This window comes from Gossypium hirsutum, chromosome D06 (genome assembly GCF_007990345.1).
Source record: "Gossypium hirsutum isolate 1008001.06 chromosome D06, Gossypium_hirsutum_v2.1, whole genome shotgun sequence".
Lineage (NCBI taxonomy): Eukaryota > Viridiplantae > Streptophyta > Magnoliopsida > Malvales > Malvaceae > Gossypium > Gossypium hirsutum.
The window spans coordinates 9,140,559-9,166,346 of NC_053442.1; the positions used below are offsets into that span (position 1 = coordinate 9,140,559).

The window sequence follows — 25,788 nt, forward strand, 5'->3', positions numbered from 1 at the left end:
CGAAACCAAATATTGAATCTCGGATTAGGTGCCTAAAAAGGGAATGGTCAGTCGTCTATGACATGCTTAATGGCCAAAACAATAGCGGTTTTGGTTGGGACGAGCATAGGCAGCTCGTTGTTGCTGAAGATGCAGTTTGGGAATCCTATGTAAAGGTAAAATGCATTTCAAGTATTTATTTGTTTTTTTACAAAACTTATAACTAATATGATTTCCTCATTTTTTTTAGAGTCACAAAGAAGCCGCCCAGTTCAGACATCGTTCTTTCCCTTACTACAACCAGCTTACTGCCATATACGCAAGAGATCGAGCGAATGGGAAAGACGCTCAAACAGCTGCTGATGTTCTTGAAGAAATACATGCTGAGGATGTACCTACTACAGATATGAATGAAGAGAGAAACACATTCTATGACTGTGAAGCTGACGTCTCTTTAGACGACATGGATGTTTCTGGTACGGAGCCGCGAGGAGATAGAGACCAAGGGGGTTCCTCATCTTCAAATAAGAGAAAGAAGAAATCTGATGCTCGTGATAATGTGTATTCTTCATTTGATGAGGCTGCCACTTTGTTGGCCGAAAACATCAAGGCCGTTGGCGATCAAATCAGTAGGAGTATTGCCTCCGACGTGGTAGTTCAGCAGAAGTCAGAAGAATATCAAAAGATGGAAAAGAAAGCTTCAAACTTATATTCAACCTTATGGGAAATTGAAGGTTTATCCGACGATCAGCGGTATGAAGCTTTGAGTAAAATTTCAGATCATCCAACTCAAATGATCGTTTTCTTTAGCTTACCTTCTGTTGCGCGATTAGAATGGGTCAGAAGATTTCTTTCTCACCATTAAAAATCAATGTTCAAACTTTTTGATGTTGTAAAACTATATAACATATGGATTATGATGTAGAATTTCATTTTCATCTAACCTTTTCTTAATATAAGTTAATTATGTTTATGCAGAATATAATTCTCAAGTTATATTTTGATTTTAGTAAATTCATATAAGAACATTTTATTATTAAGAATTTTATGAAATTATATATCATTATTAAATTATATTTAATATTAATTATTTTAAATTGTATAAATTCATATAAGAAAAATTATTATCAATAATTTTATGAAATTATATATTATTATTAAATTATATGTAATAATAATTATTTTAAATTATACAAATTCATATAAGATAATTTATTAGTTATAATTATTTTAAATTTTATTAAATCATATATTTTAATTAAAATATATTTAATATTAATCATTTCAAATTATCTTTTATAGTATCATATATTATGATTTGAGTAAATTCATATAAGAATATTAATTATTAAGAATTTTATTAAATTATATATTTTAATTATAATATATTTAATAATAATTATGTTAATTTAAATTTTATAGTATCATATATTATGATTTGAGTAAATTCATATAAGAATATTGATTATTAAGAATTTTATTAAATTATATATTTTAATTATAATATATTTAATAATAATTATGTTTAAATATAATTAAATTATTTATTATTAATAATAATAATCTTAATAAAATTTAAATAACAATAACAATAACCATTTACCAAAACAAATTTATGCTAAAGGTATTCTAGTCATTTTAGTTTTTTCTATTATATTATTACACCTCTATTCCATTCAACCAAACACAAGATTACTATTACGCCTCTATTCCATTACATTCAACCAAACAATTAATTTCCTATTACACCTCTATTCCATTACGCCTCTAATCCAATACAGCGAACCAAACTTGCTCTTAGTTCATCAAGTTTGATTAAATAAACCATTCAAAAGTTCATAAAAAAAAAACACGTTCAAATGGTCTACGACCAGCCAGTCTGGTCTATTCAATCATTGCTTAAAATGACCAACTGCTCAAATTGTAACCAATCTGATTCGGACATTATACCCACCCAACACCTGATTGCAGGGTTTCATAAAAAGCTCTGTGTCACGATTTCTCTAGTACAAGCCTGTGAAAATGTAGTAATTTACATTGTATGTTTCACTACAAATATTATTCGATACCCTGGGATTTAAATTCTGCCCAATTCATTGTTCTTTCAGGAAGCTTTATTACACAAAATTTATGTTGAAACCCTATGAGAGTGTCTCTTCAAATCCTTGAATTCCTCTATACTCAAAATTTGTAAACCATTTGCTCAGTGTATCCGAGTTCTTTGAGTATGCCGGTTAGCTGCATGTCAAGGATGGTTAAATTTAGATACCCAAATTAAGATAACAATTAGAAAGATGAGAAAAAAAAAAAAACAGAAAATGTGTTTTATTACCTCTCCTTGTGAATAGTCTTTAGCCTTACCACCTGATATGTGTTCCATCATACCAGGTGGACCGCATACCTGAACAAACACGGGAGAGTGAGTGGATCTATTGAATATTGATCAGGTGGATTGTTTAAGGGGGTGCTTGAGACTTGCAAAATGAAATCGTAGGATTATGGCCATTTTCCAAAGCCATAACTTGGTCTTTAACATAGTTTCAGAATGTCCAGCACAACTCGAACTCTAAAATTCAAGAAACATGACCATATGAACAACAATGGTTCATTCAGACTAGCCCTGAAAAGAGTTGCAGTAATGCACCAAGAGATCAAGCAAAAGCGTGATGTATGCTTATGGAAAAATCCTATTTGCAGGCTGCTTCTTAATCCGCTTAAATAGCAACCTCAGGTAGGTTTTAATCTGACAATACCTCTAGTTCAAGAAAGCAACAGATAAATAAAAAGCTTGAGCGCATGTTTGCAAGTTTTTTAATTTTTTTCTTATCCTTACAAATGTAGTAAAAAGGTTCCTCTTTGTTGAACATTGATGTCAGTTCTTCACCATGAGTGGCCAAGAAACAACAAAGAATGGGAATAAAAATGTATTCATGACTTCCTGAAGTTGAAACGATTTTAAAGAAAAAGGTGGCTCCACTTCAGATAAAACTTACTCCATGCCTTGGCAAACAGAATAAAAGAAGAATGGTTGATAATTAAGAAAGTGACTTACAAGGATAAGAGTATCTTCAGCAGGACCAGGTAAGCATTTTGTGACCATATCCTTTGAAATGAATCCAGCACCTCCTTTCCAAGTTTTAGTTGGATTGTCTACAGTGTAGAGTACCTGGGGGAAATGAAAGATGAAAAATGAAAAATTAAAAGGAAATGAGAAAGTAAAAGTAAACAAGCAAGTTACTATTTGAATAACACGTCTACCGTTACAGCAACTATTTCATCATGAAAGAATTCATACCTTAAGATTCGGATGACTAGCAGCAAGTATATCAAGCTTCTGCTTGAGCAATATATCATCAGGGGAGACATTGGCATAAAGCAGTGACACCTAATAGAGTAAAGTTCAAACTAGGCTCATATTTGATCTAAAATAAGCACTAAACAGATGACATTCAACAATAAGCAGAAAGTTAAGGTTGCATATCTACCAATCAGATATGCCTACCTGAGTCTTGTCATCAGGGTTCTTTAGTATAGCCTCAATAACCTGAAGCATTGGAGTTATGCCTGTCCCACCTGCAATCTGGAACAACAGCCCATAATTGAGTGTAAATGGAGATCATACTTTTTCAATAATCTTGGAAAACATAATACAGTTTTGATGATAACTATTCGGATTACTTGGCAGATAATTCGATTAAACATGCAGAAACCATGTGTCCACAAGTGTGAATTGTAGAGAATATAAAACTAGCATTGGATGAATTTTAGATATTAAGGGTAAAGAACACAAAATATACCATTAGCTATATAGTTAGTATCAATTTGAAAATGAAGTATAATATATAGAATCTGTTCGAAACATTGAATCCTTCAGCATAAAGCGTACAATTTCCATATGTGTTTTGCTTCTTTTGGAGAAAAATATAAACAGGAAAGTACAAAACCAGCTCTAACCATGCCAATGTGTTTCTTCATATTGGGTGAGTATCTGAGCTTTTCAATGGGCCTGCAAGTGATAACGTATTAGTTTAATATGGTTTTCAGCAAAATCTGTGGAACCTAGCATATAGGGATACCTACCCTTTCACCTCAACTACATCGCCTGGTTTCAAGCTAGCAAAATGCTGACTCATTTTTCCTTCTGGATACACCTGCAAAATTTATTTTATGGACAACATAATTCAATGTGTGCCTATTCATATGTGAGGCAAGAACATCCCCAAAAGTGGGAGAAAAAAGAGGACAAAGAGGTGACAACATTCATCACTTCATACCTTGATTAATAAGTCAAAGTATCCCTGAGCATCTGGATCTGATATAGGAGTATACCTGATAATTGAAATTATTTCATTACAATTATATTAACAACTAATATCCGTTAATTATGAAACAATTAGGCTGAAACATCAATTTGTATACAAAATATCAACTTAATCTTTTGATTCCTGCTTTTGGTTAAAAAACAGGCATACTAAGTTTAGTTTTGTTTAGAATAGGCATAAGAGATTCCAATTTTAAATCACGTCCGACTCGCACTCCACCTAAGCTTCTCCAATTACCTGATTTTAAAAGTTTCAGCTATTTCATTTATTATTCAAAAGGATTATTTTAATAGAACTCCAGATAAGTCATGATATCCATTATATGAATAGTTCTAAATAAGCAATCTCTAATGTAAATTCAGTTAAAGAAAACAGATGCATATAATCCTTTCTTATTTTGAAAACTTCTATAGACTATTATAGATTGGAAGCTCTCATCTATTTCAGTCTTCAAGAAGCAAGGCACATTAAAGACCTTACTTTAGAGGTATGGATAAACCAAAGCTTCAGAATTTTTTCCTCACAAGCAGATGATACTTGCCACAATAACAAAAGAATAAAATGGAAATTCGTGGAAATGCAGTTACACCATGTACAACTAAAATAACCTAAAAGCTTTAAATGACTAATGAATCACCAACTTGGAATAATGATCATGAAAAGGGAAGTCCAAGTCAAACCACTAATGAGTTCAGTTTGTAGGCTTACGGTCTTATAACATATTTGGTTTTTCCTTCAGCATCTTGTCCTAATGGAGCCCTGCAGCAACAATAAAGCATCAAAATAGTGAATGTAGAGGCATACTACTTCTAAATCTCATTTAATATGCCCTTTTACATGCAACTTTCAAATTCTCTCACAAAAACAATAAGGTTTCTAATAAGTATCTCCGCTTATATTAAGAGAACATACCTAGTAAGGATGCATGAAGCGACATCCAATCCCAACTTAGCAGAGGGATCAAATGAAAACCTGTCAATTTTGAAGAAACTTAGTAACAAATTTACACGTTCTAGGACAGCTAGAGGAAGAATTTGACAATGCAAAAGCATAAGTTGAGATGTTGATTTCAAATTTGGAAGAACAACTTCTGTTCTGAGTCATATTTTCCTTTTGCTCTCAATCAGCAAGGACTGATTTCTTTTCCCACTTTAATTCCTATTTGAAAGTTCAGAATCCAAGAAATAGCAGTCTTCTCAATGTGGGCACAAATTAAATGAGAGAGATCAAAAAGATATTTAACTGCAAACCAAGGATTAAGAAGTAAATCTGATATATTCACTTTATCCTATGAGCCTTGAATGTCCATAAAAAAGGTTCAGGCAAATAACTAAGTTACTAAAATAGATTAAACCAGTACAACATATGAAAATGACTGACTAGAAGTTATATACCTGAACAAGTGAGTGTTGTGACTAACTCTTGCAGTATCTTGCAACTTAAATTCAAGCCACTTATCAGATTTCAAAGCTGCGAATATACAGGAAAATCTTCTGAGTTAAGCACAATATAAAAAGGATCAAAAGAAACTAACTCAGATAATTTATCTTTTATGCAACCACTTTCAACTAACTTGATGAAATAGCTGAAACTTTAAATATCATCTGACCTAGATGATTGAATTGTGAAGTTTAGTTATGGAAAATATCATCTGCTTGTTAAGGCAAGGGGATCATGACCTAGATGGTTCAACTAAACTTAGCTATTCAGTCATCTAATAATGAGGAATACTAGTAAATTTGTGCTCACCAACTTTTGGACCAGTCTCTTCATTGACTTGATCTAGATGAACCTGTATTCAGAAAGCATAATAATACAATTACAGAATTTGGAATGTACACAATACACCGAGAAGTGCTAACAAAACAATGGTTAAAACTTAAAAGAGCTCATGTACGTAGGCCGCATCCAAATAGCTTAGTTTTTAATCATCAAATTTCATCAAGAATACCAAATCCACTAGAACCACCCAGATGTAACCTTTCCTAATTGAAATTCAAAACTCATGATAAGTATCAACATCCAACATTCATTTCAATATCAAAAACCTCCATATGAAACAATTCATTTTCTAAAATAAGAAATCAAATCAAAAGAATGTCCTACCTATACATTTCACCATTTAAAAAGTAAAATGCAAATATATGTAAACCCCATTACAATAAACACAATCCCTTCAATTTCCAAGCATCCCGAAATGCAACAAAGATCAAAGAGAAACAAAACCCAGATTGGAATTTGTGTAAAAACTCACCAAATTTGAGTCGGAGAAGCAGTAGTAAGTAGAGATTCCACCGGCAACGGCGGCGATGGTAGTGAAGCGAAATCCAGCAAAACCAGACTTGGGTTGACCTCGAAATGCATTGTTGAAGGTAGCTGGGGTGGCTTTGGAGAGTCTCCTAAAGAAGGTAGCAGCCATTTTCAATCTTTTCAACGCTGCAAGTAAAGAACAAAACGCTGAATCTTTTTAGGGGGAGGGTTTTAGACTTTTATATAGTGTGTGTGGAGTGCTTCGACTAATGTCCAGTTTGCAGGAAGAAGTAATGGTACGGTGCCTGCCGTAGTTGGTTCTTTACGGTGAGTTCATTAATTATTTCCAGCCACGTTTCTTCCATCATGGGCTTTCAAACTAGTTTCATAAAAGCCCAAAAACTCAAGGGTGTTCCTTTTCTTTTAGTCATAAAGTTATTTAAAGAGGAAAAATTAGTTTTTTTTTCTCGAAATTTTAAAGGAATAATTCATTTTAATTTACACAATAATTTTAATTAAATAATCTTCAAATTTAAAATAAAATGAAATTAGATACTTTCAAAATTATGGCATAAGTATTAAATTATCAAGCAAACCTTCTTACATACGCTTAAAAGTATTTAAAATATATATTTTTTAAAAACGCAAGTAACATAGAAATTGTTGAGGGATATGGCTCTTTTAGGAGAAGTTTTCGAAGTACTGTCCATCAGGCAACCGATCCAATCACCAAATAATCGAAGGTATTATCTTGATATTGGAGTTTTATCCTTAGCCTTCGCGAAGAGCAATGTAAGATTTCTGGAACGGGGTGCCTCTATTTGTGATACCTGCAAGACTCGAGAAAGGTAGCATGAGGCTTGTGAATAGTAATGGAATTACTTGAGTATAGAGCGACTTGGACCACCAACCTAAGGCTTATATCCCACTTATCTAGACTTCTCTCGAAGAAGCCAGTCCCTCCTCAATCGAAACTTAACAAACCATTTGATACAAAAGATCCCTAGCAGCCTCAGCTAACAACAAAAGGGGACAAACTAGCAAAATGAACATTATAAATACAAAGCAAGTCATTAAAACATAGTAGTTTCAAGGGAGAGGGATAAGAAAATTTACTCTTAAGACGACCTAGTGTGTCGACACACTTGTTTCCCTCTCTAAAGTTGTGTTTGATGGTATTTTGATCAAACTTCGATAGGAACATCTTGCCATCATCAATGAGAATGGAAAGCAAATAATTAAAATCTTGTTTTCAGTAACTAAGATAATGACAACAATTGCATCCAATTCAATCTCAAGATTCTCAAACTAAAAGTTAGTTTGAGTTTATAACGAAAAGCCTAAAGTTTAGTTGCATAAGGCAATTTATGAGAAAGTAATCTAACCACATATGACCTAGAATATGGTGAAATTAGGGTAGGTTCACCAGGATGGCAAGGTACGAAGTGAGCAAACCCAAATGATGGGATGTTAACGAGTCCTTCGAGATTACGGTAGGAAAAGTGAGGAGTCTGCCAAGGACTGGTCCAATCAAGTCTGCCAATGAAGGTATGTTCTAAGAATCCTTGGGCGGGAAGACGAAAAAGTTATCATAAAGGTTCACAATAGGAAGTTGGTGTACAACCAAGTTAGTTTAAGGTCAACAAACATCCCGTGTAAGGGGCAAGTGTAAGGGAGGAAAGACGAGAGGTAAAGATAAGTTTCGCTGATATAGTGAAGTACCTGGAAAATAGTTGAGTGGAGAGTTCGACCGGAAGAAGGCCTTATAGTGAGTCGAGTGGTTCGGAGGATCAGGAGGAGCCTGTTACCCTGATAAAGAACACTCGCTTTGAGCGTGCAAGGAGTTTATTTTACATTTGTTACCCTCGTGTAATAGGGTTTAATTATGGTGTAGTGAGGAACTCACTAAGTTCGTTTGAACTTAAAAGAGTTTGTCTGATGTTAGTAGGATTTGCAAGGTTGACCGAGGACTCAGAGGAGGGATCCAGCCACACAGCAATGAGATAGGAGACTGTAGGAAGCTGAGCCATGCACATGGAAAGGGAGTACCATTGGAGGCTTCGCTTCAGGATCAATCATGGTGTAAACAGATGACGTCCTTAGGGTCTAGATTCTGAATTAGTTAACCCTAAATTAAAAAATTTTAAGGTTTCATTGTAAACAAAAAGTTTGATTAAAGGCAGAATTTTGAAGGACTAAATATTCTATAGCTTAAGGCCCTTGTTGTAAGAATTATTATTAATTTTATTTTTAGTCTGTTTTATAGCAGTTAAGTTGGCAAAAAATTAAGGATAGAACCTAGTTTATTTGTGACACCCATACTCAAATCTGGCAGACGGGTCAAGTTAAGGGCATAAATGTGAATGCCATTAATCTTTATAACTTTTTTCTTATACTGCCCTTCATTACAAAAAAACATAAATTTGACTTACAATTGCATCACTTCGAGGGGATGTTCTGCTTGACCAAATGTGGATAACAAAACCATGTTCTCTAGCAAAGGTTTTATAAAAGTTTTCGGCCTAATCCAAAGAGTCAAATTGCATTCTAGTAGATTTTTCTTAATCGCCTTTATATATTGATCATCACGAATAAGTGAGTTACTGACTAGTGATGATGTGAGGACTTAATCAAGGATTCAAGCGATTATAGTTTTTAAAGGAAACTTTTCTGCTATTTCTGATTCATTGAGTACATTGAGGATGAATTACAAGGTTGAGATAGAAATGAGGGATTAAGAAGGGAATAGAAAAATCAGTACAGCTGAGAGAGGAAAGGAGGTAGCAGCTATTGCTAAAATGATATCATGCCTCACCTGGTAATACCTACCATTATTTATACAACAGCACCCAATGCCCTTCATCCGAATGGTTCTTAAATTGTGGCTAGCCTACCACATATCCACGTAGGACCACAGATGTCTTTTTCTCCCGTTGGGGTCTGTTACTTCCTAACGGTTTTCCAGGTGGATCTTCATTGCTGCTCGTGCTTGGAATAGGGGCAGGGTCAAGGCCCATTACATTACTCCCATCTGTAAGATGAACCTTGTCAGCAAGGTTCGAAGGATGAGGGTCGATGAGGGGTAGAGGAATGCTTTGGCTTTCAGGGTTGCCAATGTATTTCTTCAAAACTGAAACATGAAAGACCGGGTGTATGCGAGAGGATGACGGTAAATCAACCTTATAAGCCACGGTGCCAATGTGTTTTAGGACTTTAAAAGGACCAAAGTATCGTTGGCTTAGTTTCTGATTTCTGTGCAGGCGAAGGGAAAGTTGTCGATAGGACTGAAGTTTAACGAAAAGCCAATCACCAAAGGCATAAAAGATGTCTCGACGATATTTGTCAACTTGGTTTTTTTAACGATTCTGGGCTATAAGTAGATTGTTTTTAAGCTGTTGGAGTATAATGTCACGATTGAATAGGTCGTGGTTGAGGGCTGAAAGTTTAGTCGTGCTTGGAATATATCGAATAATTGTTGGTGGTTCGCGGCCATATAGAGCTTTAAATGGGGACATTCCGGCTGAGGTATGATGTGAAGTATTGTACCAATATTCAGCCCATGGCAGAAATTTAACCCAAGAGTTGGGAATGTCAGCAACAAAGCACCGTAGGTACATTTCCAAAACTTTGTTGACAGCCTCGATTTGCCCATCTGTCTCTGGATGATAAGCAGAGCTCAATGCTTATGTAGTGCCTTGTAATTTAGTGAGCTCATCCCAAAAAGCACTCAGGAATAAGGGATCCCGATCACTAATTATTTTTGTTGGAATTCCATGTAATTTAACCACCCCATTCAAAAACACCTCAGCTAATTTCATACTAGTAAAGGTACTGGGCAGTGCAAAGAAGTGAGCATATTTGGATAATCGATCCACAACGACAAAGATGACCATCTTACCAAAATATGAGAGGAGACCCGTAATGAAATCCATAATGAGTTCCTCGAAAACTTGTGTTGGCAAGGGTAAGGATTGAAGTAGACCGGCGGGGGTCAATTGAGATGCCTTCATTGTTTGACAAACAACACATTCGCAGACGAATTGCTGTACATCTTTGCGCATGGAGGGCCAGTAAAAATTCGCTGCTAGTCGATGGAGAGTGCGTGATATTCCGGCATGTCCATCGATGACTGAGCAATGGAATTCTTCGAGTAGAGCTTTATACAAGGTGGCGTCCGTGGGCACTACCAATCTGTTTTTAAAGAGTAATAATCTGTCATGTACCGTATAGTCATGAAATTCAGAGTTACAAGCAGCTAACTGAGCATGGATGTGTAATAGATCGGGGTGAGAGCTATTTAGTTTCCGAAATTCCGCAAGTCAAGTGAATTCTTGAACTGATAAGATAAGAGGCAACCTGTCGGGTAGCGAGATAAGGCATCAGCCACTGTATTTAACTTCTCGGGTCTGTATAATACTTCAAAGTCGAACCCGATCAATTTATAGAGCCAATGCTGCTGTTCTGGTGTTTGTATTGTTTGTGCGGTGAGATTTTTTAAGGCTTTTTGGTCCGTGATGATGGAAAATCGTCTTCCCAACAAGTATTGTCTCTATTTGCCCACTGTTTGGGTAATGGCAAACATCTCACGATGGTATGTTGGCACCTTGCATTCGGGTGGATAACTGTTGGCTATAGTAGGCAATAAGCTTTCCTCTTTGAACCAATACGGTGCCAATTCTCGTCCCGGATGCATCGGTTTCGATTGTAAATGAGGCTAAAAAGTCTGGAAGGGCCAAGAAAGGTGCACTGTTCAAGGCTTCTTTCAACTGGATGAATGCCGATTGTGCCTCGGGGGTCCAATTAAAATTGTCAATTTTTAGAAGGTCAGAGAGTGGTGCTGCGATCTTTGCGAATCCTTTAATAAATCGTCTATAATACCCTGCCAGGCCTAAGAATCCACGGACACCCTTAACAGTAACCGGAATTGGCCATTCACGAATTACCGTGATTTTAGAGGGATCAACTTGAAGACCGTTACCGTTGACGATATGTCCCAAGTACTCGATTTGCGACTGCCCAAAAATACACTTGCTTTCTTTTGCGACCAAGTGATGAGCTCGCAAATTTTCAAATACGATGCGCAAATGGTTCAAGTGTTCGTCCTGTGTTTTACTATAAACCAAAATGTCATAAAAAATGAGGACAAATTGACGGAGGAAAAGTTTAAAGATACCATTCATCGTGGCTTGGAAGGTAGATGGAGTATTTGTAAGGCCGAAGGGCATGACGAGGAATTCGTAATGGCTCTCATGAGTGCAGAAAGCTATCTTCGGAATGTCCTCTAGTTTAATCAAAATTTGATTGAACCCGGTAAGCAAGTCTAACTTCGAAAAGATTGTAACCCCGAATAGTTCATCGAAGAGCTCATCCGCCGTCGAAATTGGAAAGCGATCATAGATTGTCACTGCATTTAAGGTCCGATAATCGACTCAGAATCTCTAAGTGCCGTCCTTCTTTTTAACTAGCAACACTGGTGAGGAAAAGGGGCTGGTACTCGGCCGAATGATCCCCTCCTTCAACATTACTGATACTTGTCGCTCAATTTTCTATTTTTGGAAATGGAGATATCGGTAGGGGCATACATTGATCGGTGCGGAGTTAGGTTGAAGGTGTATAGAGTGATCCGTCGGGCGTGTCGAGGGTAGGCCGGATGTTCGAGTGAAGACGTCTCGAAACTGGTTAAGTAAAGGGGAAAAAGCTGTAGGTGTGTAAGGCTTGGTATGGGACGGGTCAAACGATATCTGTAGGCTATAGAATGCTGCAACAGCTCTCACTTCATGGGTACGCCGCAATGAGTTTAGCTGAATCTATTTAGGACTCGAACTATGTAGTCCCTGCCAAGTAACTTGCAACGACCCGGTACCGAATTGAAAGGTTGAAGAAGCATAGTCGGTTATGACGGGGCTAAGAGTTGCCAGCCAAGCCACTCCTAAGAGTACATCTGATCCATGAAGAGGTAAGACATAAAAATTAGCAACTATATTAGTACATTGTATATGTAAGTTCACGTTCTTTACTCGCCCTTCACTGTGGATACTCTCCCCACTGCCCACTAATACTGGAAAAGACACCGATAGATCAATATCAAGGCCTAAAAACTGAGGAACACGACTCTGAATAAAATTATATGTGCTTCCTCCATCCAAAAGTATCTGAACCGAATGTCCTTATATCGAACCCATGAATCGCAAGATCGCTGGAGAAAGGCAATCAGACATGGCATTATAAGAAATCATTGTAGTGGTTGTCGAATCTGTAAGGGTGGGATTAGGAGCTGGGGTTTCGATAGGTGTGTCGGTGGAGTTTAAAGGATCGGTTGGAGGCTCAAGGGGTTACGGTGATTGTTTATCGTCGTCACTAGGGTAGCTATCATCTAAAAGGAATAATTGGGGTTTATTACATTTATGCCCCCTCACATATTTTTCATCACAATAGAAGCACAGGAATAATTGACGCTGTGCCTCGGCCTGTGTTAAACGACGAACAGCTGGAGTAATTGGCGATTTAGATTGGTCTGGAGTAGGCTTAAGTGGGGTTGAGGATGGGTTTGGTAGCAGCCCAGGAGTGAAAGACTTGGAGTAAGGTATTTGTTTTAATAAAAGTTTCCGGGTTTTAGATAGTTTAGCCTCTTGTAGGCGGGCCAAACTAATGGCATGGTTAAGTGTAGTGGGTCGAAAAGATAAGACCTCATTTTTTATGTTGGCTCGGAGCCATATATAAAACAATCCACAAAAAGGAGGGGGCAAATCGGTCGTTAGATTGGAAAGAGATTCAAATCGGCTTTGGTACTCATCGACAGTGGTTGTTTGTTGAAGTTTTAACAGCAAACCTTAGGGTTCTTCGAGAGTTGCAAATATAAAACGGTCAAGCATTGCTCGCGTGAAATGGTCCCAACACGAGAGCTGCTTGTTAGTTTTCATCCATCTATACCAACGCCTAGCTTTGCCTTCAAAATGAAAGGCTACCATTGTTATCTGAACAGTATCATCTGTATCGTAGAAATCAAAGAATTCGTTGGCATTGAAAATCCATGATTCGGGATCGGAACCGTCAAATTTCGAGAGCTCAACACGGGCTGGTTTGGGTTTGAATGGAAAATCTTCGCGGTTATATTCATCATCATTGACTGGGTGCAGGCGATTATCCGTAGCGGAAGATTCAGTGGTGAACCTATCGGGTTTTAGGTGGTGGTCAGGGAAGGGTTATTTTTCAGTAAGGATTTGATTTAAGTTTTGTAGCTGTCAGTTTATATCTTTCATGGTGTTTTGTTAGGTAGTAACGATGGATTGAAGAGAGCTCAGGGCAGTGGATTGGTTGTTGAGGATGGTGGCTTGGGCGGAAAGGTCGTGTTGTAAGGAGGTTACGGTTGTGTCAAGGCGAGCCAAACGGGTGTTGTCTACCATAGGGAGGTGGAGTGAGCCTAATAAAAGCACCAAAATGTGAGGACTTAATCAAGGATTCAAGCGATTATAGTTTTTAAATGAAACTTTTCTGCTATTTCTGATTCATTGAGTACATTGAGGATGAATTACAAGGTTGAGACAGAAATGAGGGATTAAGAAGGGAATAGAAAACTCAGTACAGCTGAGAGAGGAGAGGATGTAGCAGTTATTGCTAAAATGATATCATGCCTCACTTGGTAATACCTACCCTTATTTATACAACAGTACCCAATGCCCTTCATCCGAATGGTTCCTAAATTGTTGCTAGCCCACCACATATCCACGCAGGACCACAGGTGTCCTTTTTTCCCGTTGGGGTCTGTTACTTCCTAACGGTTTGCCAGGTGGATCTTCATTGCTGCTCGTGCTTGGCATAGGAGCAGGGTCAAGGCCATTACAGATGAATTTTTCATGTAACCTAGAAAAATAACATAAAAAATAAAAAAAAGTTAAAACACAGTGTAATAATAAAATATGAAATTAGATGAAAGTTTTATTACTTTGGTTGAAAGACAAACAATAATCGAATAGAGAAGCAAATTCCATTTTCTAAGGATTTCCTCTATTGGAAGGTGATATGTGTGGAAATCCATTTTATATAATGCTCGTACGACATCAAAATTATATTATATTTTATTTTTCATTTCACTGACATTCTTACTCATGTATAAGCTTCTTTAGTTTAAAATTATCATTATAATTTAATTTTATTTGGTTAATTAAATAAGTTTATACATGAATTTTAATATGATAAAATGAAAATTAAATTAACTAAGTTTAATTAACTAAATTAATATAAAGTACTATTTAATTAGGCTTGGTTTTCTATTTAAATCTAGAGAGGTAAATTTGGAAAATTGAACCAGACATTTGCTGGCCGTACCAACCGATTAAAGGTGAAGCAGTGGTGGCAACGAGAGTCCCCTCCTATGGGATGCCACGGGCTATGTCTCCCTGGAGTTCTAATGGAACTCAAACTCCATTTTTTTTAACTAATTTGGAACTCTAAATAAGAAATAAACTTGCATCAACAATGCTAAGGGAAAACTCTACAAAAATTAGCGGTATTTTATTAATTTAATTTTTTATACATAAATAAATTCTATTTTCTTGAGTTTGAATTCTACTAGAAGTTGAAAATTTTAGTTTCAGGTTATAGAGGTTTATGTAAAGACTCTTTTTAAGGAGAATTTTGATTTTGTTTTATGTTCGATTCTTTGAGTTAAAGTCTACTTTCGAAGTAATTGTGAGTTCCAAAATAATGGAGAATATCAAATGGTTGAAAGTTTGAAAACTTCAAACTTGAGTTCGATTAATTGAAAAGTTCGAGCAACTTCCTAAAGGATACCACAATTTAAACTATTCCTAAAAGATTAGCTACATAAATATTTATTATTTTAAATATCACAATAAATGGAGATTTTAATTTTTTTTAAAAAAATTTACTATATTTACCGTAGCATATTTTCCCAAAGATGTTTTAACAAATCCATGAGAGGGTGGAAATATTTCCACATTTGATCTTTAAGAGTTGTTGAAAAACAAACCGGGAAATTTTATTAACAACCAAAATTTAAATCAAAATTATATTTAATAAAATTGAGTATTTGATAATCATTTAAATCCCACAAACTTGAAAAATTAAATCTTTGACTAGAACACATGTTGATGGAAAGCACGAACACAAAATCCTAAAAAGTTGTCTACAACAAAAATTAACCTTAAAAACTAATTGAATTGTCTTGGGGGCCTTTTTTAAGGTAAAAATCCCGTCCAAGTTGAAAAAGACCAATCTGTCCATGTCAAACTAGAAATGTTGGTATATTACACTTTAAAATATATATATAAATTTAAATATTAAAAATAACATTATTAAAAAGAACAGTCATAAATCTCAAATATATAAGTAAATGAAGGTTGAACTGAATTGCTCGGAGCTAAAATTACGAGAGTGATTTTTCTATTGTTAAACAATTGAGCTGAATAATTGAGTGATTGAACTGTTGAAATAGTTAAATAATTAAATGGTTGAGAAGTAGTTATGAAGCATACTACAAATGTGTAGAAAGAAGAGAAGGATGTGCATGGTTTTGTGAATTCTCTTCTACAGCTTCTTTTGCTTGATCTATAGTTAGGGTTTGTTGAATGTTTAGCATGTACTATTATAAAATGATATCTTGATAATATTTTTAAGATTATTTTATAAAAGAAGGAGATGGAATATATAACATAAGAACCCAAAAAGAGAGAACTAAAAACGTAATGACTCAAAAGAAAAGATGTTACATTTTCCTAAATTCCATTCAGAAATCTAAAATGTAATTGAACCCGAAATTATAATATATTAAATAAAAATTTAAATCCCTGGATATAAATTTTAACTCATCTAAAATTAAAATAATGATTTGATAACTGAAAAAATACAGTTTCAAAACTGGAGAGAAAAATGCATTACGTCTCTAAATTATTATTAAAAGTTTGTAAAGCACATTTTTATTTTCATCGTACATTTTAGTCACATTTTTATGTCCAAATCAAAGTTTCTTTTAACAAATAATGGGTTGAAACTTTAGTACATTTTAATTCCCATATTTAGCAAAGGGTATAACTAGTATGCCAAAGGAACCAATCATGCTTCAAAACGATGCGATAATGAGTGAAAATGGTGAGCTAAGGCATTAAAATGAAGGGCAAAAGAAAGAAGATGATGGGATTTGACTTTGCTTTAAACTTGGCAATCGCCAATTGCATCTATGCATTTAAAAGCAAACAGCATCTGGTTCTTATCTTCATTATTATACATATATACACTTGTTGCTTAAAGGGATCTTAAATTATTGCTCTGAGAAAGAAAAAAAAATGCCTCCCTTTTGAGATGAACTGCTCAAAGAGATTCCTTGAATCTTATTTCTGGAATTAAGCTACCTCAACTTTGAATTAGTTTTACTTTTTATATTAATATTTGCTTGAATTTACCATTGCCCATTGCCTTAATTCCTTGGACCACTCCCCCAAAAGTGGCATTCAATTATGGATGTTTTCGCCCACAGGGATTTTGACATGCACTTGAAACAAAGTATTTCCATTCAAATTTTCATGAACAAAAAGAAGAAGAAGAAGAAGAAAAAAAAAAAGAGTTAATGGAAGATATTTCGAAGCTTCTTCTGAGTGATTAATGTTGAGTTACATGGCTATGCTTGGAAAAAAAAACCTTCACCCTTTGCTCACCCTAAACGTTATTCCACTCCAAGTTGAACAAAAACTGCAGGCAATGTTCTTTTCATAAATTCCTCCTAGGCATCCCCTAAAAAGTTGAAGAAAAAAAACAAAGAAAAAAGATAATGTCAGGAACTTGAGTGAATAGCTTTTCAATGGGTTATGTTGGAGAAGATCAATGCTGCAATGAGTTCTTACCAAAATCCCTTGGTGTCTTGCACTTGAAGCATTCCAGCCTGCTAGCATAGTTGTGAACTCCACACCCATATCTGTGCAATTAAAATTGCAGTCATGTCAGATAAAGCATAAAGATTATAGGAATGCAATATTAACAAACTCATTAACAGAGACAATGCAGCTTATTTGTGGGATTTTATGCTCATGAACAACATTATGCAAACTCACCTAGTGCACATCCAATCGCCAGTTTTCCAACCAGGGGGAACACTGGTCTCAGAACCCATCATACTATAACCACCATAATCGTTTTTCACGGTACCGCATCGATAACAGTTTGTTCTGCTAGCGTAGTTGTGAGCTCCACAGCTGATGGCAGTGCAATACCAGTCACCGGCCATAACTTCGGTCCGGTTGTATAAGTAAGTCGATACATCAGGGCCACCGTACTTGGGGTACCCGCAGCGTTGGCATGCTTCTCTCTTTCTAAAGTTCTGGTGTTGGCATGCTGCACACATCCAATCTCCTCCAGACCAGCTCATTTTTTTTTATATTGATTAACTGTATTTTACATACCAGAATACGTTAAATCAGCCCAGATTTTAATCCTACATAAGAAACACAAACATTTGAAAGGCAGGAAACGAAGCTTACCTCCTTGCAAAATAAAGAGAGCCCGCAAATGTTTGTACTTAGTAGTAGCTGAATTAATAATTTCTTAGTGCAATTGGTGATTTTGGTGTTTGGGGTGGAAGGGCTATATATATACTAGTTAAGCCTTTGATTTGTGGGGACATGGATGTTGCTTTGTCAGCTTCGTTTTTTTTTTCTTTCTTCTCAGATGTTTAGATAAAATCTAGCTGACTCCCCATAGTTCTGCTATACATTTAACTATACAAAGGAAGATAGCTTAGGAGTGTATGTATTCATATTCCATAGTTTCATACATACTTTCTAAATAGAATAACTAGACATGCCCCCCCTCCCCAAAGCTCTTTATTTGATTCCCTATCATTATTGCTGAAAAACAATGTGAAATATTATTCTCTTCTCATCCACATTGCTACTAGCAACTAGGTGTTATGAGGGGATGATGTTATTTGGATACTGCTAATTCACATTGTTTTTGAAAGTTATTACAATAATCAATTGAGAAAAACTCCGAATTTCTTTTCTTTTTCTTTTTATAATATTTTTTAAAGTATTAAGGAATTTAACCCTTTTTAACCCTTGGTTTGGATGAATCAATGTTGAAATGCCCATATAGAAGTTTCCTTTATTCACATCTTAAACAAAAGGAAGTAGTTCAAATACCTTGTCATCATCAAATAATCCTTTTTAGTCCTTGGATTATTGCTAAACGACATAAAGTAAAGTTAAACTAACAAAAGTGTATAAGAACCAAAAATCGGAACTTGTTGATTGTTTTAAATGTTAGCTCTTTCAATGAGTCCAAAGAAACAGTTCAAAAACCTAGTCAAAGGTGGTTCATTCCACCCTGTTTGTCCACCCCAACATGGCACTGACCATGACACCGCCATAGCTTCATTTTACTCAAACGTCACAAGTCGCCAAAATTGCTCCTCCCACATGCAAAGCTGACGTGTTTGTACACGAGGAAAGACACGTCATGCTGGCTCCTGCAATATCCAAAGCTGATGTGGATGGACACGTCATCAAATGGCAGAATAGTTGTGGGGGCTCATGAGTCATGACCCAAGTAGCCAGATACACCTTCCAGGAGTAGGCTTAAGCAGTGCCGGTGCAGGTGGGACAATAAGAAAGGGTTAAGAAAAATAAGAGAAAAAATTTACTTTTTTCTTTTATTGGCATTTGGAATTTATTCTTTATAATGCATATCCATTGCAAGCTTCCTTTTTGTTTCATGTTTCGATTCCCTTTCTTGCAATAATTCAAAAGTTTCTGTAGATTCACATTAACGGACTCCTCAGTAGTAGATACAAGTATGTGTCCAATACTATATATTTATTAATTTTAAAAAAATAATAAAGAAGTTGATGTATTTCAATCTCATACCCTGACACGTGTGGTAAACAAACATGTATGGATGGTTACATTTAAAAAAAAGAAAAAGGGAATGTTCTGCTGAATGTTTAACTCAGAATATGGTTTGCGGCGAACCGACGCTGGTGGAGTGGTGGGTTATAGCTATATATATATATATCATGTAACTCCAAACTTTCATTTTCTTTCGCGTTTAACATTTATGTTTCATATATTTAAATATATATATAAAAGTTAAACATATTCTTATGCCACACTCATCTTGAAATTATTCGGAGCAGAAAGAGAGAAAAGTAGAGCATTTGGAGATTGGAGTTTGGGCTCCATTGCACCTGAAAAAATTCCAAGGCATGCAATGTGGTGAGCTGCATTAGTTTGACCTGCATAAAGGGTTCCAATATTGTCATTGCCCAAGATTCCTAAAACCATGTCTTTTTGCATGCCATGCCATGCAGCACGCCAATGACAGGCGTGCCAAGAGGCTTGTCCAGTTGATAACAATTCACCACCCTAATTTCCTAACCACTATTGGCTTTATTCATCAGCTTCACTTAGTTAAATTTAATTATAAAAATAAAAACAGTCTGGCCACACTAGACAAGTCTGCTTGGTATCTTTGTGTTCTCTTTTAAGAAAACACTATCCATTTCTAATCTATTCTCCCAGCTTAATTAGCCTCATTCGTCATGAACATGGTCTTTGCTTTAGTTAACGTTCATACCCCTCACTCAAGGTTAATAGAATATACTGAGTTACAGGTTTCTTATGAGCCAAATTGCCAGGCAAAACCCTCACTTATTATGGTATTTGTGGGGTCTTCATTGCTTATAATGGCAACATATGCATAAATGCTTGATCGTTTAGCAATTACAGGACTGATAAGGAGGAATCGGAATCTTTAATCACCATTTCTTACCAGACATGGTGAATATTCCTCATGTATACAAAACCTCATAACTGTATACACATACATCTTCTTTTCAGAAGAGGTCCATCTCCCTTCAATAATACTTGAGAGAATCCTCATGGATTAGCCGTTGCTTTTAAATTTCGGATATTCCCCATTGCCACGTGATTCCAAGATTTTCAGCTTAACACTAATGAAACCTTAAATTTGGTTGGAAACATGAGGGGGCTAAATATTAAGTAAAGTTGTTTCATGTTTTTCGAAATCGATTTGAGCATCTATCATTGATTGTTGACCCTTCCAAAGAGATGATTGATATTATCCATGCAAAAGTTTCAACTTTCCAAGTGAGAAAATGACTTGTAACCCCGCATCTCCCCGAGTTGGCATCAATTATTGTACCCCATTTAGCTAGTCTTTGTCAATGCATGTGCTGTTATCGTTCCAATAAACTGATCTAAATTTCGATTTTTAAGAGGAATTAGATCAATTGGTAACGTATTGTATTGTAACCATTGCAGTTATATTCTAACACTTGCAGAATATCAACCAGGCCAAAATGTGGCATAGATTGGAACCCTTTCCTGGGAAACGTTTGGTGTCTTGTCTAGTATTTTATCAATTAATCCAGAATTAGGCCAAAATGTGGCATAGATTTTAACATTCCCTTGTTGCAAAGCAAACTCTTGTGTGTGTATATATATATTTATATTGGAGTGATGGTTTCACTCGAGTTAATGTCTTTGTAGGAAGCTTATTGCCTTAGATAATGCAAATTTAGTCATCATACTAATTGAATCCATTGGTGAACCTAAAATCAAGTTATTTGGAACACAATGGCTAGAGGGCTTTCATTGCCTTATAATTCTATGTTAAATTGATTTTTTTTTCTTATACTTTTCCCTTTCGTTTTAAAATCTTAGCGAAAATGGGTGGTAATCATCACGGATAAGTTTTGAGGCATTGGCTTGACTTGATGCTTTTGCTCATACTTCCCTTATTAGTAGTGAATTGGCTAATGCCCGGTGGTTGTTTGAGAGAAGTCCTCTAAGAGAGGCAAAAAAGGACCCCGTGTTTCGATCCTCCAGGTGGCCTGTGTAATAGACAGGCCGAGATCTGTTGGTGAATTGTGAGCGTTGAGAGTGGATAATGCAGTTACCTATTCATAAGGCGGAAAATATGGTAGAATGGTGGGGGAAGGCCTTTAATGAAGGGATGGGAGCAGTGGTAGCTAAGTATCAGCACTAATACTGTACAATCAAAGTTGTAATGGGGAGGACAGAAGGCTGACCCAACTTAATATTGGTCAGAGAAGCTCTAAATACGATTGCTATAAGAGATCTGCTTACCTTCCTTGTGGAGTACTGTGGTGCAGAGAGAAGGACATATGGCAAGAGCAGCCGTTTGTTGCAAATATCGAACAGGCTCCCCAAACATACAGGACAATCTCTTTGGTATAAATTAGATCGGCCGTCACTAAAACCAACACTCCATTATGTTATATTTGAGAATGATGTCGCTGAACAATTACGTCATTAATCAGTTTGCCCCAATATCTAATATGGGAGTAATGAACCAATCTGCAACTGCCATGTGTCAATATATACAAGTATTTCATTTTTCTTTTATTTCTTTTTAAATAAACTTGCTCCTTTTCTTTTCCTTTGTTTCTTTTATTTTTCTTCTTTGCTCTTCGAAACAAGAACGCCGGTGACCGGAAAACTCATGTTTTTGCCGGAAAGTTCATATTTTTTCAGATTCCGGCTACAAATTCCAAATTCCGACGATACTATTTTCCCTTTTTAAACCCCGATTTTTATCTTTTTCACCTTCCGATTCAAAACCCTTCAACTAATTTTTCTGAAAAACTCTAATCTAATAAATAGTTAAAGTTTAATCTTGAATGTTCCTCCTTTACATTTCTTTTCCAGCTTTTGAGGTTTGCAATTTCCTTTTATCCTAACCTAGTTAATCTTGATCTGATTTTGCCTTACAACACTTCAACGGTTGAATCTTTCCAAACGCATATTAAATTTGAACCAAAATTAAGCAACTCAAATTTGAAAGTTTTCATTTTAGGGTGTTTTTAGTATATTTTTTAGAACTACTTTTAGGATAAAAAATATTTTTGAGATAAAAGTATTCCTAAAGAAGAAATATTTCTCTAGAACTAAAAATATATTTTTTTGAAAAGTAAAAAAAATTAACTTCTCCCTATTTTTTTTCCTAAAAACATTTTTTTCATCTCGGGCGAAATACAATTAGGCGGGGCTAACTCAAACCCCTCTAATAAATTAAGAACAACACCATATTCAAAGCCCCTTTCTTACCATTAACAAGAACTTATTTCAGTTGCATATCATAAGGAATTCAAACAACCGCTAAACTAAACCTTAATTATGGAATTATTTAAAATTTTTTATTTAAATGTTGCTAAATTTTTTGTTTTTTTTAAAGTTTGGCTAGTGATCTCAAACAATAAGTCAACAATCAATATAATGGATTAGTTTTCATTGACAAGTAGGAGAATGTAAAATATTAAAAGTAAAACAAAGTAAAAAAAAAAAGACAAGAAAATAAAATATTAAAAAAATCAATGAGAAAAAACTCTAGTTAAAGTAAATTCTCCGTTTGATTCAAGGGTTTAAATTTTAATGTTCTTTAATAAATTGGTTATAGTCACTAACGAGCTCCTAGTGCCATGGGTTGCGCATGGGAGCCGGCAACCATGACGAACTCGTACGATCCATCGTATTCAATGGAGGTCATTTGGCCCAATTGGACTGGTTCGTTGCCTGGAGAAATTAAAAGCCCATCTCCGGAGCTTGGCAAATAAGGAAAGTGATCTTCCAAAGATATGTTTGGCAAATATGGAAGGTGATCTTTAGAGATATATGATCCTAGATATTAAATGTAATATTTAGAATATACGGTTATCTAATCTTAGAGATTTGATATTTAGATAGTTTTTAATTGTAGCCATTGATGTACTTTGATTTAGACCGTTGATTTTGGAGAGCCTCTGCTATAAATAAAGGACTCTCTGCTCATTGTATAAGATGGAGTTGTGAATAGAATTTTGAGGAGCATTCACTCAAACTTTTCTCTCAAGTGTTCTTGCTTTTCTGTGGCTTTTGTTCATCTTTCAAGGTTCATTCTTATTTCGTTCATCTAATGTTCTTCGTTGGTGCCTTAGAAGAATTCTGTTGAATCCTCAATTGTTGCAAGTAAAGGTTGACTTAGGCGTTTTTGAGTAAATAATATGCCTATGGCCGCACGGATCGCGTGGGAAAAATCTAAGTCCGTGACACTAGTCTTTAATCTATTCTTACCTTCTCGATAATTAAGACAATCGTGATTAAAAATTTTCCTTATTGACATACAACTTTATAACGTTCGCTTAGTAATTTAATTTAATTTATAACAAAAAACACTCAATTTTAACTGACAACCACACTATTAGGGTTTATTTAAGTTAGATCGCATGCCCACATTATACAAATAATCATGCAGTCGTCACAAATATTATAAATTAATTGATCAACTAATTATCTAATTGACAAAACAATTATTGTAAGGTATCAAATATCAGCTGAATATTTAATAAACTTGAACAATTATAATTAAACCGGAAGACATGCAAATACTAAAGAGTAAGGAAAGATTAAAAGTAATTAATTTGTAGAATCAAACTTCGAATATTACTTCAACTAGAAAAGAAGAGAAAACAAAATAAAACTAAAAACGGCTAGGTGTGAGTCCACCTAATCTTAACTAATCATGTCTATTTATATGAAAAAAATAATATAATGGACAAAATACAAAATTACCCTTAATTAAATAAAATAGAGTTCTTTAGGTTTTTTCGACTATTTTCGTGTCAAGCTTTCAGACCATTTTTGGATGTCTTATTGACGTTTTTGGGCTTCATCCATGAAATAAATTTAAATAGATGTTTCAATTCTCTTCGAATCGGTACATTACGAGCTCAAAACAAATGTCTATAGCTCAAGTTATGACCAAAATATTAAAATGGCACTGTATTGACAGTTTAAACCGCAAAAATTTGCTAAAATAAACTTATCAAAGAATATACTTTAAATCCAAGTGGACCCTATGATCAATGTCGAAGATCGTAAAAGAAAATTGTTTAGATTTTAGTTTACAAAAGTACTATTTTAACTTTTTTATGCCGGAAAGTTAGTTGAACTGAATAGCTTATTGTGCGAAATGTGAAGTTAAGCAATTCAAGGTTCATCGGTATTGTTGTTAGGGATACATGAGAAGTTATTGTAATTGAGTTTCTGTATTGAGAATCAATACATCTCGGGTTAATCTAGCTTTGGCCTAAATAGATATAACCTTTGTAGGAAGCTGTTGCGTCAAATAATGCAAATAGTCATCATACTATGTTAAATTGATTAGAGGACTTTCTTTGAGTTCACCCCCTGGACTCTCCTTAGAATTCTATATTATTTTCCTTTCATTTTAAAATCATGAGGGGAGATAGATTCATGGACAAGTTTTGAAGCTTGGGCTTGACTTGAAGCATTTGTTTATACTTTCCTTTTTAGTATGTATGAGCAAACTAGCCAACTGGACAATGCCCAGTCGGAGCTTGAAATAAGACATGCATTCTCATCATTTCAACTATGGTTTCTGGTGGTGAAAGTTTATGCAGTTGCCGTTATTTTTGGAATGAATCAAAGGTAACATCCAAATCCAAGTCTTATGAGTTTTGTTACATTTGACTTATGGATACATGCCATCCAGGTTTACTTATAGATGGAAGTGAATTTACCTTGTGCACAAAGCTCTGATCCTAGTAAAGAAAACCCATCTTTATTTTATATATTGAACAGGCGATGAATCACACAGTGAGTGGAACAAATGGCTTCCTAGAATACCAAATTCACCTCCCCAACCCCTTCTATGCACCCCCTCTTCTTAGCCGAGTGATCAAAAGAGTAGCGATTATGGTGTAGACCAACTAGAATTCACGGTTTCATGTTAGGGACATGTTTGAATGAGTTCTTGCGTGCTGTAGCTAAAACAGTTTTGTCTGCAACTATAAAATAAGCAGCTCCTGCCACTGCAATCCAATCGAAAACTTCATTAACAAAAATGGAATTTATACTTAAAAATACCTTCTACAGATACTTGGTAATTAAAAGTTGAAGATGATAATGATGATGAATAACCTGTGGTGATAATGAGAGCTTGTGCAGTGTGATTAAGATTTGCTCTTGCCCATGGCAGCATTCTCACACTAGCCATCTGCAAATGCATGTCAAACACCAAGTTATTAAAATTTTGGACTCAATCCTCCCTTAGAAAAGGTTTACTACAGATATTGAAGCGTTCTTACAGTTGGAATGGCAGTGGCAATGCTAGCAACAATGGCTGCCTTAGCTCCAGCAACTACGCCCTCTGGTTGGTTCAAAACAAAATCACTGAGGAAACCCAGCAT

At 35.3% G+C, this 25,788-nt stretch overlaps 4 protein-coding genes across 5 annotated transcripts; all 4 read right to left on the reverse strand.

Annotated features, from left to right (window-relative positions):
- Positions 1-1,839: 1,839 nt before the first annotated feature.
- LOC107901281 (NADH-cytochrome b5 reductase-like protein) lies at positions 1,840-6,910 on the reverse strand. 2 transcript variants are annotated; one of them, XM_016827212.2, is made up of 13 exons: positions 6,556-6,910; positions 6,051-6,093; positions 5,696-5,771; positions 5,214-5,273; positions 5,010-5,060; positions 4,254-4,308; positions 4,060-4,130; positions 3,934-3,985; positions 3,482-3,559; positions 3,275-3,364; positions 3,032-3,145; positions 2,312-2,380; positions 1,840-2,217 (listed from the first exon to the last, which is right to left on the reverse strand). In XM_016827212.2, exons 1-13 carry the CDS (start codon positions 6,718-6,720, stop codon positions 2,161-2,163), a joined length of 981 nt encoding a protein of 326 aa, XP_016682701.2. In that variant the 5' UTR covers positions 6,721-6,910; the 3' UTR covers positions 1,840-2,160. The 2 variants fall into 2 exon arrangements, with proteins under 2 accessions (XP_016682701.2, XP_016682702.2); XM_016827213.2 differs by lacking the exon at positions 1,840-2,217 and having other exon boundaries at positions 2,312-2,545.
- Positions 6,911-9,436: 2,526 nt separating this feature from the next.
- Positions 9,437-12,787, reverse strand: LOC107899986 (uncharacterized). The gene is made up of 5 exons (XM_016825717.1): positions 12,730-12,787; positions 12,415-12,609; positions 11,139-11,955; positions 10,355-10,742; positions 9,437-9,835 (listed from the first exon to the last, which is right to left on the reverse strand). The coding sequence occupies exons 1-5, from the start codon at positions 12,785-12,787 to the stop codon at positions 9,437-9,439; spliced, it is 1,857 nt and encodes a 618-aa protein (XP_016681206.1).
- Positions 12,788-17,059: 4,272 nt separating this feature from the next.
- LOC107900304 (uncharacterized RNA-binding protein C17H9.04c) lies at positions 17,060-18,309 on the reverse strand. The gene is made up of 4 exons (XM_016825958.2): positions 18,041-18,309; positions 17,615-17,947; positions 17,408-17,478; positions 17,060-17,297 (listed from the first exon to the last, which is right to left on the reverse strand). The coding sequence occupies exons 2-4, from the start codon at positions 17,926-17,928 to the stop codon at positions 17,287-17,289; spliced, it is 396 nt and encodes a 131-aa protein (XP_016681447.1). The 5' UTR covers positions 17,929-17,947; positions 18,041-18,309; the 3' UTR covers positions 17,060-17,286.
- Positions 18,310-25,187: 6,878 nt separating this feature from the next.
- LOC107900303 (early nodulin-93) lies at positions 25,188-25,788 on the reverse strand. The gene is made up of 3 exons (XM_016825957.2): positions 25,687-25,788; positions 25,520-25,595; positions 25,188-25,410 (listed from the first exon to the last, which is right to left on the reverse strand). The coding sequence occupies exons 1-3, from the start codon at positions 25,786-25,788 to the stop codon at positions 25,316-25,318; spliced, it is 273 nt and encodes a 90-aa protein (XP_016681446.2). The 3' UTR covers positions 25,188-25,315.

What these genes read in the sequence shown, in the direction of transcription:
- LOC107901281 (XM_016827212.2), bottom strand. Translation starts at nt 6,720, where the DNA reads ATGGCTGCTACCTTCTTTAGGAGACTCTCCAAAGCCACCCCAGCTACC. An exon ending in GCTTCATGCATCCTTACTAG is followed by an intron (nt 5,061 to 5,213) that starts GTATGTTCTCTT and finishes TTGTTGCTGCAG; the next exon opens with GGCTCCATTAGGACAAGATG. An exon ending in TGAAGAAACACATTGGCATG is followed by an intron (nt 3,560 to 3,933) that starts GTTAGAGCTGGT and finishes CTGTTGTTCCAG; the next exon opens with ATTGCAGGTGGGACAGGCAT.
- LOC107899986 (XM_016825717.1), bottom strand. Translation starts at nt 12,787, where the DNA reads ATGATTTCTTATAATGCCATGTCTGATTGCCTTTCTCCAGCGATCTTG. An exon ending in CAAGGTGCCAACATACCATC is followed by an intron (nt 10,743 to 11,138) that starts GTGAGATGTTTG and finishes CTTTAAAAACAG; the next exon opens with ATTGGTAGTGCCCACGGACG. An exon ending in CTAGTATGAAATTAGCTGAG is followed by an intron (nt 9,836 to 10,354) that starts GTGTTTTTGAAT and finishes GTTAAACTTCAG; the next exon opens with TCCTATCGACAACTTTCCCT.
- LOC107900304 (XM_016825958.2), bottom strand. Translation starts at nt 17,928, where the DNA reads ATGAGCTGGTCTGGAGGAGATTGGATGTGTGCAGCATGCCAACACCAG. An exon ending in GGCGATTGGATGTGCACTAG is followed by an intron (nt 17,479 to 17,614) that starts GTGAGTTTGCAT and finishes TTAATTGCACAG; the next exon opens with ATATGGGTGTGGAGTTCACA.
- LOC107900303 (XM_016825957.2), bottom strand. Translation starts at nt 25,788, where the DNA reads ATGCTGGGTTTCCTCAGTGATTTTGTTTTGAACCAACCAGAGGGCGTA. An exon ending in TTGCCACTGCCATTCCAACT is followed by an intron (nt 25,596 to 25,686) that starts GTAAGAACGCTT and finishes ATGCATTTGCAG; the next exon opens with ATGGCTAGTGTGAGAATGCT. An exon ending in AGCTCTCATTATCACCACAG is followed by an intron (nt 25,411 to 25,519) that starts GTTATTCATCAT and finishes ATTGGATTGCAG; the next exon opens with TGGCAGGAGCTGCTTATTTT.